The sequence below is a fragment of the Acanthopagrus latus genome, chromosome 18 (assembly GCF_904848185.1).
Source record: "Acanthopagrus latus isolate v.2019 chromosome 18, fAcaLat1.1, whole genome shotgun sequence".
NCBI lineage: Eukaryota > Metazoa > Chordata > Actinopteri > Spariformes > Sparidae > Acanthopagrus > Acanthopagrus latus.
In genome coordinates this window covers 29,786,275-29,801,188 of record NC_051056.1, presented here as the reverse complement: position 1 = coordinate 29,801,188, position 14,914 = coordinate 29,786,275, and the positions used below count along the sequence as shown (strand labels likewise).

The window sequence follows — 14,914 nt, the reverse complement described above, 5'->3', positions numbered from 1 at the left end:
CTTACACATCATGATTATGTATCGTTCAGCTCGCTCTAAAACATTGATGAGAGGTTGTTTTATTTTTTTACCGGTTAAAAAGGCTTTTTTCAACCCTGCACGGTGAATTAATCTGCCGAGATACTTGTGACGGATTATTTCTGCCTCTTTGCTATTATTGCACAAAGCAATATGAGCCCTGGTGGAGGGTTTCTCAGAATAGCTTCGAGCTGCCAGAGGCCTCAGGTCTGGTCTTTTGTGGCCTCTGGACAGCCCAGTGGGAAGTTGGGCGTCAGCTATGCCTGTCGATGGAGCTGCTTGACGGCCTCAATAATTCTGTTGACGCGACCTCTGTGATGCTGAAAGCTGCAGGTCTGGCGGGTGACGAAGAGCGATGGTGGGGACCAGGGTTCATGTGGGAAGCCTGTCAGCAACACCTCCTCTGTCTTTTTATTGTCAGCAGGGCGAAGCAGAAGAAAATATTGAATACCGGACCACTGAAGAGTGTAAAACTGGTGCCTTGGAGTCGGTGTGATGGTATACAGGTCAGCAATCTTTGACTTCCAGTGGTGAGCAGTGTGTATTCAGGAGCTGGGCTCGGCCAATCACTGCAGGGCAGCCCCTCCAAGTTTCACCCCAGGAAGTAGAGAAACCAGTGCGATGTTGGTGAATTTTTGGATTGATGTTTCTTTAATAAGCCTTGCAGTCTCTCAGTATTCTGATAGTGTGCCATCATGACCTACATACACTGTTAAAACGCTGACAACTGGAGAATAAAACCCTCCAGTTTCTTTATGTATACTGTTTTTTTATGTGGCGCCTAAAGAGAAAACATACTCGATATATTATTCTCTGTCAAGTGCAATAATTGTGCAAAAAAACTGTACATTTCTTCTCGTTTGTGACCGTTGGAGTGAGTGTCTCGATTCTTTTTTTAACAGTCACGTGGATGTAAAACCGCAGCAGCTGGTCAAGTCTCTTATTCGGTCAGATTTGATATTTTCCAGCAGTCACAGCAGCACTGGAGTGTTGCATTCCCATTGCAGTACTGAAGCTCCCCCCTCATACCCTTCAGTTGTCTGCCGCTATTATATGATTGCTGTGTATGTACCATCTCCCCCCTGCACATGCTAAAAAAGGGAGGGTTAGTTTGTCGTACAATCATGTGAGATGCATTCGAATGACACCCAATGTCAGCACTTTAGAATATCTCTGTGGGTTTGAATGTTTATCTGGTTGCCAGGTTTGTATGCTCCCAGCATTTTAAATATAGTTTGAGTAATGATTTCTCGACACTGAGTGCTGTGTTGCAAGCCACAGTAGTTCTGCAATAAGGACTCTAGATGTCCAGATTGGACCATCAGGCGAGACTGATATTTGATTGAGAATTTAAAAATGAAGGTGAGCGAGTCGCCTGCAGTAATTTGTTCATTCTTACAGGATTTTGTCCTTTTGTTTACCGGGCGTGTTGTGGACAGATATGACGTGAATCTGATTCTCTCAATAACCCTCCATCGCATGACTCCTCTGTAGCTTCATTACAATGCAGCTGCGGTATCGCTGCAATTTAATTTATTTCCGTAACAATGGGACGATCATGGATTCGTCTATAAACTGCCACAGGTCTGTGGAGCTGATTTTATTTTTGCACACCATGGAGTCAATTCATTATGAGTAAGCATCTGATGACAATTGTTGACACCGTCTTGCAAGATTCTCAATTAAGCGAATGTACATGAACATCATTACTTCCTCACATCCCACGTGTGAAATAACACTGCCGTGATAGCAATTTGAGAAATAGCAAACTGTGGCCCATTGAATTAAGAGCGCCTGGTGTAATTGGGTGTGTGATATGGAAGGGAGCACCTACTTTGAAAAGAACCAGGTTCAATACTAGTAGCCTTGGATACAGATAAACGCTGGAGCCGTATGTATGAATGCACTGAGGAACCTGCTATTACCATTAGAGATAGACGGAGATAGACTGCAGAAGAAACATTATAAAGCCCGGCTTTTTAAAATTTTTTTATTTATTATTCCCGATTGTCCACACCTAGCAGTTACATTATAAAAAATGAATTTGGCTGTGTTTGCGTTTTTTTTTTTCCCCCTGCTAAAGATTCAATGAATATATAACTTCTCCTGTCACTGGTGAAGGGTTATTTAGGGGATTTGTAAACATCCCTGCTCAGCTTATTATTCTGTTTCCTGGCGCTGGCAGATGCCGTTTTTTTATTGAGTGATTCACACAGACGAAAAGGGAAACAATAAAATGGTTCGGATTAGACGATGACCGCTGTGATTTACCAGTGACGGACAAAAGGAGTTTTTTAAAAAAAATTTTTAAATGATTTGTGTTTTGTAGTCGCAGTGGCTTTGTTTGTCTTCTAAAATGTGCCGAAACTGTGAGGGATGAAGCTTCCAGCCCCATGTGCGTGGAATAATCTGAAGTGGCTGTATCAGAGATTTGCATCACTTTACTCCACTTGTGTGAATATTCTGCATCATACGCTGAGACAAGAGACTTAGGATGGAGCAGGATTTCATCATCTTTCCTGAGAGTCTCACTGAGTGTGGTGAGCTCATCTGTCACTGAGGATGCTAAGGATGTAGCTGCCACTGAAATTTAATTACTGGTAAATGCTGTCATGATTTTGTTTGCTTTGTTTTCCTCTTTACTTCGCTTTGTTTCTTTGTCTCCTCACCTGACAGTGACTATAGACACCTCAAAATACAATCTGAAACATTCTGGAGGTACAGAGACCTCGGTTATATATTGTGTTTTGCATAATCCCAAATGGTTCCAACAATTTTCACACACGTTTCATTTGTCTCTCTCCCTACGTCAGAGAGCGACGTTAATAAAACTTTAATGTCTAACCTCGTCTGTGAACGTTTCCACCAGAGTCGCGTCAGATAGATTTCATCGACAATGGTGGTTGTTTAACGACGAAGACTGATGACAACTGATCCCACAATCCTGAAAAGCTTCACTAAACATCAAACTGCTACTATCTGCGGTTGTTGTTTGAGTGAGAGACCCCTAGCGGCAGAATTTAAACGAAAAAAAAAAAGATGTTACAAGGCCGTACAACTCAAAGAGCAACAATGAAACTTGCTAGTATTTGATCAGTTCCGCTGAAATCACACGCATAGAGAGATCAGCTTGTCAAAAATTGATCGTCTCCGACTCTGATTGTCGTGTATTTTTAGTTAATAGTTCCACGCTTCATGTTGCAGCGAGGGATTTAGGCATTGAGCCTTCATAAAGAACGAACACAATCTGGTTCAGATGGCATCCAGAATTCACAGGGTCTGGGCAACGTGCTGCAGACAAACACTTCTGTGTCTCCAAAATCACTGGTGTCAGGGGGAAACAGGCAGCATCTGATGGAACACTGCCCTGCTTCTCCCTCTCCCCTTCTCCAAGCGCCGGGAGGCACAGGGAGGAAAAAAGAAGAAGAAGAACTGAAGAGAAACTGAAAGAGGAGAGAGAGAGAGGGAGAGGGAGAGGGAGAGGGGAGCGTCAAGGAGGAAAGGGAGAGAGACTCGACAAGATGAATTATGCAAAGCTGTCAGAGACGGCTATTGTTGGAGGTGCTGGCTGTGTTAAAGGGATCCAGCCCTGATCTTCACCAGCTCCATCTAGCACTCTCACCACTCCCCATGGCTGCGAGCCGTCTGATCTGTGCTCCGGCAAATGGCCAACAACAAGATGAGGTGGGAGGGAGGGAGGCGAGGGGGGGACGAGGCCTCTTGGTGACAGGTGGATTGTCTTGGAGGGACACACCGGCAACGACAAGTGCGCTCTTTATTACCGTTATTTACAGAGGTCACCGACAGGGAGATCTGAGCTGACATGTACAGCAGCCCCCGCGGAAGTATAATTACCGAACAAAGGCTTAGTGGAGAGTTGCCATTTCAGCAGTCTGGTCAGTGGTGGCGACTCGGTGTTGCAGAAGGCTTTGTGTGCTGAAGTCAGGAGTGTGTGCCAGCTCAGTTTAAGCAAGTGTATCAGGTAATTAAGTTAGTTTTTCACAGAAGTCTTCATCAGCTCCAAGAAATAGGGCCAAGAATAAAGATTATTTTCATTGTGGATTATTTTTAGCAGAATGATCATTAAGTCAAGTACACAAGTGCTGTATTTAAAATACAGCATGAGGTACTTTTAGTGATGTTGAATAATTACATTGTTTGCTCAAACTTCTATTATGAACATAATGTAATTTTTTTTCTCCACTACATTTAATTGAGAAACTTTAGTTGCTAGTTAAGTTAAAGATTCAGTTAATCACTGTTGATACTTCTGACATGTCAGGATCATACAGTGTGACACCACAGAGGGGTCAGAACAGACACACACAGGTGGTAGAACATTTAAAATCATTTATTTTTATCAGCAGTCAGACTCCATGATTCCGATAATCAAAAAAAAAAGAAAAAAGTTGAATGTCAGATCCAATTATCAGCTTTCCCTCTTCAAATGTCCCACAGTCACAAAATCAGGTTATTCAGTCAAAATAAATGCAAAACCTGTTTTAAAAGTTTTAGCTGTAGAGATTTAGATTTAGCTAGCTGACAGTCGTTGGGTTTGTTGGTCAGTACCAGTAAATCTTCTCTTACCAAACACACTCAGTCCTTCAGGAGGCAGATTTAATGAGTTTCGTAGTGTTAAACTCTGACTAAGTAATTCCTAAAAGACTGTATTTAGTCATCACTCTTGGTGATATCACCTTACGGAAATTAGCGCAATGTTTTTAGGTTAAACTGCGATACACAATACATATCTCGATATTTTGTAATCTCCTAAAAAACACATAAATGCAAGGATCATGCAACAAAATATCACAATAGTTTGGACCAAATACATCAGTATTGATATTGTGACAGTTTCAGGGTCTTCAAACAAAACTGTCTGCAGTGAGTTGTGCGTGTGTCGGCTGTTCATCTGAAGGACTGCAGCTGAATATTGTTTTCATTTTTCTATTTTAAATCATGTAAAATCAGGAAAATTGTTCGGGGAAAAAAAAAAAAAAAAGCCCATCACAAGTTTCCACACGGTAACCTTGTCAACGCGCTCATGTTGGTTCAACAGTCAGAAACTAAAAGATATTAAATTAACAATTCAATAAACCTGAAATCCTCCCACTGACTGAGCTGGAACCAGAGAATAAAGAGACTCCTCCTTAATGAATGACTTCAACGTTCACTCAGTTGTTGAGGATTCATTTTCTGTCAATTGACTAATCAATCAGCTGTCTAATTGACTCAGCTCTGCCTGGAGAGTGACTGTCCTTGTTGTCCATCCTTGCTTGAAGCATCAAAAATATCCTTTCCTCTTTGCGCTTTTGGTAGATAACACTCTGTATCTCATTTGGTTATTTAGTTTATTATTTTTTTTTTTTTAAAAACATCTTATTGAGTCCAAGACATGTTAAAAAATGTTTCTCTCCCCTTTGGTCGTCGCTTCCAAATCCCAAGTTGGAAGCAAGAAACACAGCCGCTCTCGTCTTTGATGAATAAGTGTGTGTGTCAGACATGAAACAAGTAAATCTCGCCTCGATCCTTGAAACCTCTCCAACTGCCCTGAAGAGCCAATTGACTTGGACACATTTCTTCACAGCATATCATGCAGATGGTTTATGGTTTATGCTTCAAAGAAGTACAGAGGTGTAGGACAGTGCCAGGCGTCAGGGGGACGGTGCTCAACTGGCATGGGAGTCGTTGGGACGTGTGCGGCGCTGCGCTGCGTAGATCACAAACTGTCTTTTTCCGTGCATCGCTGGCTCGCCAGAGGATCTCTGTGTGGCACTAATTTTGCAGTGTCGACTGTTCCACCGAGCGGTCACGGGTGACTGACTGCCCTTATTCAACTGCATGATCAAAGGTGGAAGGGAATGTAGAAGTGAGTGATACCGGGAGGAGAAAGAGGAACACAGATCCACTAAAGAATTCATGATCTTTTTTTTTTTTCTCTTCTTTTTTTTTTTTTACCTAACCAAAATTCCTCCTCAAACTTAATCAGACACATCTTCGTTTTACTTTGACTTTCCTGTGGTTTTGTCCCTTTTTTAAAGATTGGTGTGCATTAGCGTGCTCTCTCAGTGGGGTAGCTACAGGCTGATTTTGCATAATCAAGGCAAGACAGACTGGCTCTTTTATTCTTTCGCGCTTAAAGTAGTCGAGTTCATACTGTAGTTAAAACCTTTGAAACTTAAAGCCTGTGGAAACACAATAGAATCCCCATAAGAGCCTCTATGACCTTTTGTGCATAATTTAAAGTAGATGTCTCTCTTGTATCCTCGTAGTGTCCCTCATGTGCAGTGACTGCATGTACAAGCAGGACACTTTGATGAGCTGTGTAAAAAAAAAAAAAAAAAAGATGGCATCTTCAGGTCCTCGGTGTGCAGCCGAAATGTTTACACAGGGACGAGTCTGGTCACTCAAGGGCTTAAAGCTGATTAGGACACAAATCTAATTCCTCCTGTAGGGGGGGGCTGCAGCTCAGTGGATGAGACTTGTAGCATTAGCTGTTTTTAAGACAGCGAATCTCTTTACAAGTCCATAAAGAAGAGGAGGTGTCGTAATCAGGGAGGCTTCTGGGCGTGTCTGCTTGCACTCATCCTGTACATTAATCTGCCAATCTGGACGGGTGTGCACAATTTCCTGAAAGTGATGAGATGTGAGTGAGATGTCCTGTGGCATCATAAAACAAGTGTGTGTGTGTGTGTGTGTGTGTGTGTGTGTGTGTGTGTGTGTGTGTGTGTGTGTGCGCGTGTGTGTGTGTGTGGTGTTGAGAGCTGAGTGTCAGGGTTACAAGAGAGTTTGTCACTGATTGCATCTCAGCCCGTCGGGGGGAACAGAATGATATCCAGCAACTTTGAGAGAAGTGGAGGAAAAAATAAGTTGAAGAGGCCGAGAACAGCTCCGAATTTTCATTATCCCTGCATCCTGTACTCCAGCCGCCGCTGCTTCAGTTTTTTTTTGGGGAAGTCTCCCCGGGGCTGGTGCTTTCCTTGCAGCGCGACAGAACGCTATCCTGGCTTCATTGGAAGGTTTTGATGCTTGATGTGAAACGAAGTGGATCTCATTTGGGGAAAAAGAAGGAGTCTGATACTCTAGTCTTACAGCTCAGCCAAGAGAGAAATGGAAGTGTGTGTGTGTGTGTGTGTGTGTGTGTGTGTGTGTGTGTGTGTGTGTGTGTGTGTGTGTGTGTGTGTGTGCGTGTGTGCGTGTGTGTGTGTGTCTGTGCGTGTGTGTGTGTGTGCGTCAGGAGGCAGTGGAAAATGGCTGGTAATAAACACTTCTGACACACCAGGGCTCCCATCCACATTCCACTCAAGGGTTTTTTGCGGATTAGTCACATTCTCATCCTCCTTGTCCACATTTTTAGAGCTCTGTCTCCACCTGCGAGAGGCTCTTCTTTGAATATTCTATGAGTTAGAAGATTTTATCTAATGCTCGGCTGCACTGAGCCACATTATGTTTCTGTCTAATCGGTCGCACACAGTCGGAGAGGCTGGGCTGAAGGCCGGGGTCACGGGGAGTGTGTCACGTTGAGGTCTCCTGCAGTCACGGACAGTGTTTGACAGAAATCTGTCACGAGGGTTAATTCTGCTGTTTTTACATGTACATTTATGCTCTCAGTGTAATGAGTCACAGGTAGAATTTATTCTAAATATAAAACAGCTTAAAGGATGAGTTCAGTCAAATTAAATAAAATAAAGCATTTAAAAAAAAAAAAATACAAATGGTGAAAAGTAACTAAGAACGTTCACCCAGTACTGTATTTAAGTATAATTCTAAGGGACTGTTTGTATTTTATGTCACTTTGTACTCTTCATTACATTTCAGAGTCAAATATTGTAGTTTTTACTTTAGTTACTCTGAATGTCAAGATTTTACACACAAGCTGCCCAACGCTGCAAAAGGTTCTTAAAATGTTTTGCCAGTTACAAAATAAAAAGCTGTTTATACAGTAGTGCTCCTAATATCTACATGTTTTAAATGTACATTTTTACTACTCATACTAATACAAATATTTTACAGAATTTTTTGATACAATAATTTTACTAGCAGTAATTTTAAGCGAGTAGAAGATCTTAGATTGTTTGCACCACTGGGTTTCAGGGACTGTTTTGTTATAAATTAGTTTTGCTGTCATGGATCAATGTAAGATGAATATTTCTTCTGACAAAAAAAAACAAAAAAAAACAAAAAACAAAAACTCAGTAAACCACTTTGAGAAATAGTTCAATCAATACAAGAGTGTCAATGAAAGCTGTTGTACTGGGACAGAGGGGGAAATCTCACACATCCAGAAACATCTCAGAATATTATCGAATGGAACCAAAATATCTGCACAGCTACAGTTGATATATATATATATATAAAATTTGGCTTAATATTCCCTTTAATTATTTTTTTCACAAGTGGTTCAACTACAGCACATATTAGTATATATGTTTCAAATAAACTGATCAGATTTTGAGTGAAATTAGACACTGACAGATTTTTTTTCTTTTTTTGCTCACTGTGATATTTTTTCCTGAACTTGACTGATGCTGGATGTTTTGTGCCGATACTGATACCGATATTGGTTAATTAAAAAAAAAAAAAAAAAAAAATCCGATATCGAGATATATCTGCTTGTTTTGCAGTTTAACATTAAACTTTATTGTCCAAAAATGTAATAAGGCACTGAATCAAACTAACTGTAAATTAGATAATTACAATCAAACCAAGCATCGTCCTCTACGTTCTGTTAAAACCCTTTTCATCCACAATATCACTCAATATGAGACCAAAACACCTAAAACAGGCTGATATCAGCTGGCTGACGTGTTGTTCTTCTGAAAACAGGTTACGTTCTTTTATTGTGGACCAGTGTCGTCACAAAACTGAAATTCCTGACAGTGATACAGAAACCACATCTGGTATCAGTATAATATTTAAATATTTTCTCTCAATATTTATCAATATTCAATTTTTTTGACAACACTATCGCAACAATGACAAGGAAAAATAAATTTTTGTTCATGTTTTTCAAACATAATTTTGCACTGAGTAGCGCTCATGAAGCTCCATCACCTCCGTTGTTGTGGGTGGATGCAGAAATCTCAGCCAGATGTCGTCTGACTGACTCCTCCTCTGGTTGGAAGTCGTCACTGGTGGCGTCACTGTCATCATTTAGGCAGACCAACCCTTTAATTTCCTCCCTCAGTCACAGGGCGGGAAACCAAATATATGTTTATACAGTCAGTTTGCGTCCTCCAGTTAAATGTGTCCTCTCATTCCTGCTCTGTGTATAGAATCTGCCACTTGGTTAACAAGCATATCATGGGTCAAAATTATAATTCTGTATGAGTTACAGTTTAAATTAAAAATTAAAGCATGATATGATCGTGTCAAGAAGTCACTGCCCACCGTGATGTGTGACTCATTGATTTATCTGTCATTTAACCGGCATCTGACACTTGGCAGATATTAATTTCTCGACCGTCGTCACGGGAAAATCGAAGAGCTCAAGAGATTTTTTCGACAACCATCCACCACTAGTAGTAGAGAGAAAAAAAAAAAAAAACAGCTTTTGCTTTTGCTTGATTTGAAAAATACAAGTTTCTGAAGGACAACTTTTCAAAAATGAATGCAGGCAATTTGAACTTGATTGTAAAGGCCAAAGCAGGTGGAACAAAGAGGGGAACTTCTTTTAAAGGAGGGAAGTGATGTATGGTAAGGGTTCACAGGTGAGGTTCTCTGGGTGGAGGAGGTGGTGGAGGAGGTGGAGGGGGTGGAGGAGGAGGTGGGGCATTGAGGAGGGGATAAGTGTGTGCTTTTGAAGATGAAGCAGATGGATTAGTGTTATCTGAGCTCTGTTTCTTTTTCTCCAGGTGGAATGGGTGGAAGACTTCAAGGACTGAAGAAGTGACCAGCAGAGGTTCAGAAGTGGGGAGGGGGAGTCTGAGGGTAAAATCGGGACAAGACCAGAATCACAACCACGGGAGGAGGAGGAGGGGAAGAAAAGAGAGAATTAATCCAGTAGCGAGCGTCTCAGGAGAGCGTCGGCGCTGAAGGGGAGGGAGTTGGATACCCAGCATGCAGGCAGCATGGAACGGGTGAGGGAGCAGCGGCCTTTCTGCTCGCTGTCCAAGAGCCAGAGAGACCGAGAGAGATACTGCGAGAGAGACAAGGATCGGGAGCGCCGTTACACCGCCTCCTCGGCCGACCAGGAGGAGGGAGCCTGCCGTGTGCCCACTCAGAAATCCTACAGCTCCAGCGAGACGCTCCAGGCCTTTGACCATGACCCTTCACGAATGCTGTTTGGAGGCAGAGTCAAGGAGATGGTCCACAAGGAGAGTGCAGAGTACAGCAGGCCAGGTTAGCAAGAACAAATGTTTACTCGAGCCTCACACTGTAGGCTTCCTCGCTGCTGGACCTCACATGATACCAGCTAAGTGGTGTGCTTATTGAAGCTGCTGTGGATAAGTGGAAGACAATTACGTCTCACTGTACAGCCCACATTATCAGTTTAATGACCTTGGCTACAAAATGCATGATCATTAGTTAAACGTGTAGATATTTTAGGAACTTGTAGTTTTATCTCTGCATTTCTGAAGAGGAGATTCCAGTGTGTTAGACTTACAGATAAGTCCTTATGTCAGCACTCATCTGCTGATGTTCAACAGTGAGGAACGTCATACTTTTAGTTTTAAAGATGTTTTATTTTGTTGTGTTTACCACCAACTTTTACCATTTTGCTTTGGCAACATCCTGTAATCTGTTCAAACTTGCAGTAAGTAACTTCACGATGGCCGGATGTTGGACAGTATGTAAACAGAATTAAAAACAAACTTTGCACAGTTTTAATTTTCCCCAAACTTTCTGACAGATCTCACATTAAATGTGAAGCAGTCGGCCACTCTGACCTCATGAAGTGTTCCTACCCTGCTGGACTATGTTAAGATAATAAGGAAAAATGCTCCGTAAATAACCCTCTTCTTTAATTGGCTGTTAGAAAACTGCTCTGATTTCTGTAATTAAAAAGTTTGAGCAGTTTATTGTATTTTATGGCACTCCTAGGGCTCATAAAATTGCAATTAGAAAGTCTATCCATTACTCCCTTACATTTTCGTGGTGCTAATTGGTGCCCATTTTAGAATTAATGGGATTATGATGAAGTTGTGGGAAGAATGCTTTCTTTTCCTTATTTCTTTTTAAGATTCAGGCATTTAATGTTAACGACTGTTCCTTACATCATTACAGCAAATGTCAGATTTTATATTATTCATCTGATGGTGAAGAAGGAACATAATTTGTGTATAGAGTGTGTGTGTGTGTGTGTGTGTGTGTGTGTGTGTGTGTGTGTGTGTGCGTGTGTAATGTTAAGGAAACTATAGCTGCTTAGTATTTTAACTTTTAAAACATATTTTAATTTTCAGACAAACTTCCTTGCGAACTTTTTACTGCACCAACAAGACAAATATTTGATATGTAGGAAATGTAAAAAAACCAAACATGCACTGACTGTAAACCTTCTTATCGACATGAACATGAACATAGTGTTTTGTTTTAATCCACAGACCATCAGCGTCATATTTTACACTGCGTAGCATTTATGTTTTATACGATGCATGCGACCTTGAACAGTTGGAAACGCCTCATGATGAGTAACGCTGCAGTGCCGATGATTTCACTCACAGAAGTGAGCACATGGTAAATATTTAAGCTTTCTACCTGAAGCCATTTACCTCTGAAATACATTTAAATAGAAATGGCTTGGATCAATCACATGAATAATAATTTTAAGATGTCCTATTGACCAGATGCCAAAACATATTACATATGGATGACTAGATAAAGGGTTTAAATGAAGGATATTTGGTGGGTGATATTAAGAATATTTTCTTGTTAGTTCTGGAGCTTCCTAATGAGGTCGACATGAGTTATTATTTTTTTTCTTTTTTTGGGCAGTATTCCTGCGTCTCTTTACAACAGATATTTATTTATTTATTTATTTATTTATTTATCTCACATGCCGCAGTGTCTCTGAAGGCATGGCAGGATTTTTTTTTTCTTCTTCCATTTGAAGTGAACACCAGAGACTCAAGTAATTCCAAATGAAAGGACAATGAATTTATGGTAATGATTCATTTTTGAAAAAAGGCAGCGTCTGAAACAGTCCCTCAAAACAATAAATAATAAATGGGGGATAGCATTATTGCTAAATTTTTTATATGTGATGATGAACACAAGAAGCTTGTTTTGTTTTTTTGTTTTGGGGTTAAATGTCTGGTGAAAGTAGGTCAACTGACTAATCTCAGTCTTCTACCGACTGTGGTGTGAGCTGCATCGCGGTTTAGGTGATAAGTTGGTGAGTGTGAAGCGGATCGGGGAGTCGTTGTTCAGGATTCCCTCCTCCTCCACTCTGCTCTTAGGTTAAGTGTTTTTTTTAAGTAGCCCTGCTCTTGGCCATAAACCCACGTTGTTGCTTGGTTTGTTAACTTTACAACTCCTGTCATTCACAGGACAGACTTTTTCGCTGAGGCAACTCGGGATCTGTGAGCCGCCGCCTCGCAGGGGCTTGGCGCTCTGCCCTGAGACGGGCCTCTCCCACCCTCTCAGCAGCTACTCCAGAGGACCGGTCGCCACTGAGAACCATGAACCTGTATCACCGGAACGTACCATGAATCTTTGGGGAACGGGGGCAAAGTCTGGGCAGAATTCATGCCTCTCAAGCCGCTCTAACTCGGCGCTCACGCTCACTGACACGGAAATGGACAATAAATCGGACACTGAGATGGGTGAGTAGGGCACACTTTCCATTCTTTTATCTCTAAAATGCGTATTTGTATGAAGCTCATGCTCTCTCCGCCTTTCAAAGGGGAGAAATCACTGTGTAGACAAAACAGAGCAGTGGGAAGGTTGGATTATGGTTGGCGCTGGAGACAAGAACCTGATTGGTGGAGAGAAGTGGAGTCGCGATTGGTGGGGCTGGTGTCTGGAGAGGCGTTTGCAGCTGCCTTTCTGCGGATCAAAGGCGTGATTCCTCGCTGCATGCGGAAAAAAAATTTGGCCTTCCGATTGAGCGGTTGCGAGTCACCTGGTCCTTCTCTGCAGGAAGCAGAGGAGTTTGATAAAGTTTCCCCATGGGCTGGCGTATAATCAAAGATAGCTTTGTGTGCCTCGGTCTGAGATTTTGCTTAGAAATTCTGCAGTGGATGACTGGGCATGCACAATGACTGATTAAATGGGTACAATGGTTTGAAGTGCAAATTTGTTCATGCTGGAAACCTGAGACGGAGAATTGAGGTTCTCTGTTTGAAAAGGGCAAATCTCTGCAGCGTCAAACGGAAGCAGTGCGTCTACGTTGCGTGGATTGTTGTTCCATTTGCAGTGTTTTAACATTTTTTGTCAGTTAATCTTGTTTGTTTTGTCACAATTTTTTTCCGAAAGGTTAGCTTGCAGTTCGAAAAATGCCTTTTTATCTCTCGTAATACACTCGGCACGCAGGCAAGCAGCGGTGGTTTTCAGCAGTCTTTCTTCTTCCAGCTGATTTTTTTTTTATTATTATTTGTTACTCAAATGCGTCTCATGTCTTTTCAGCATGTGTTTTAAGTGAGCAATATTTTGCTCCACATAAAGGAATTTTTCCTCTCAGCTTCGTATGTTTCAGTGTAAATCTTCAGAATTTCGTCTCTGATGTTGAGTGCTCCTGCACAGCGCATCATTCATCATCATCGTAGCTCGTGAGCCATCGCCATAACAACACATTCAACGTAAAGCTCTAATTATTTTAAGAAACCGATGATCGCGGAGAGTGGCAGGCAGTTAAAATAATTGGGTTTGATTACACTTTCCTGGCAAGAACATTAGAGAGAGGGTAAAGAAGGGAAAGTGTCTTGTGTTCTCATGCTATCAATTTTTATTCTGAAAACACTGGCTACAGTCTGACATTTGAGACAAGTCATTTTCTTAATGGCAGTATTCATCATGGTGAGCTCGTCTCCGTGGGGGGCGGGGCGGTCTGAGTAAGTCTTTTACCTTTCCACGATGCCATCAGAATTCAAACCCGTGTATTTGTTCCGGTGTCTGGCCTTTGCTTTGGCCCAACGCACTGTATACATTTATGAGTCACTAAAAGCTGCAGCCTAACCACAGAGGTGCCGGTAAACATAACCCTCGCCTCCTTAGCGCTCGACTCCGGTCGTGTTTGTTGCTGTACGTGCCAAACACAAAACCATAGCAGCAGTCATCGCCCCATTCTGCGAGACAAGTCGGGGTCTGGCTTCAATAGGTTCTGTGTTGAGCTTCGATTGCACCTGCCCTCCAGCGCTTCAACTGCACGAACACACAGACAGACGAGCGTATATCCACACAGCACCCTGCGCCCCTTTAGCTTACCTCCTCTGGAGCTCCTTTTGGAAACGTCTCAAGAAGCGGCTGCTGATTGGCTCTTGTTAGCACAACGTCCCACTGAGACCCTTTCCAACTCACTATTGTCTCAATTAGTTTCATTATGAGGTAAATAAACAATACCTGCTAGATCTTGATCCCAGGTGCTGTGTCTTCGTCACGCTCCAAAACAGCAAACCACACCAAACAGCAAATTTATTAAAGTGTATGTAAGCTCTTTTCTCTTCTTTTCATTTTAATATGCTGGAACCGTTCAGCAGGAAGAACAATGCCAGTCGCTGCGTAATTTAAAATTCCAACCCTTTTCTATTCAACTATTTTTGGAGTGCTTTTTCATCATCTAGATTTTGAGCCGCAGCAAAGAAAAACCTTGCTGCTGTTCCACCTCTGTAGATCTTGGTCTTTTTTTTTTTTTTTTTCCTTTTTTTTGTTAGGAGGCATTGCACTTTTGACTTTCACTATTTAATGAAGCAGCTAAGAGAAATGACCCATCCAAAGGTTTCCATCAACTGAATATGCA

At 41.8% G+C, this 14,914-nt stretch overlaps 1 protein-coding gene across 4 annotated transcripts in view; it reads left to right on the top strand.

Moving 5' to 3' along the window:
* si:dkey-237h12.3 (teneurin-3) overlaps positions 1–14,914 on the top strand; it is a 209,101-nt gene that overhangs the window by 59,666 nt on the left and 134,521 nt on the right. For 3 of the 4 annotated variants that reach the window (XM_037076956.1, XM_037076955.1, XM_037076953.1), the window contains 2 exons: positions 9,873–10,359; positions 12,507–12,782. In XM_037076956.1, coding sequence (XP_036932851.1) covers positions 10,089–10,359; positions 12,507–12,782 — 547 coding nt within the window. In that variant the 5' untranslated portion in view covers positions 9,873–10,088. Of the gene's footprint in view, positions 1–9,872; positions 10,360–12,506; positions 12,783–14,914 lie in introns of those variants that run through there. The other variant, XM_037076954.1, reaches the window with a different exon arrangement.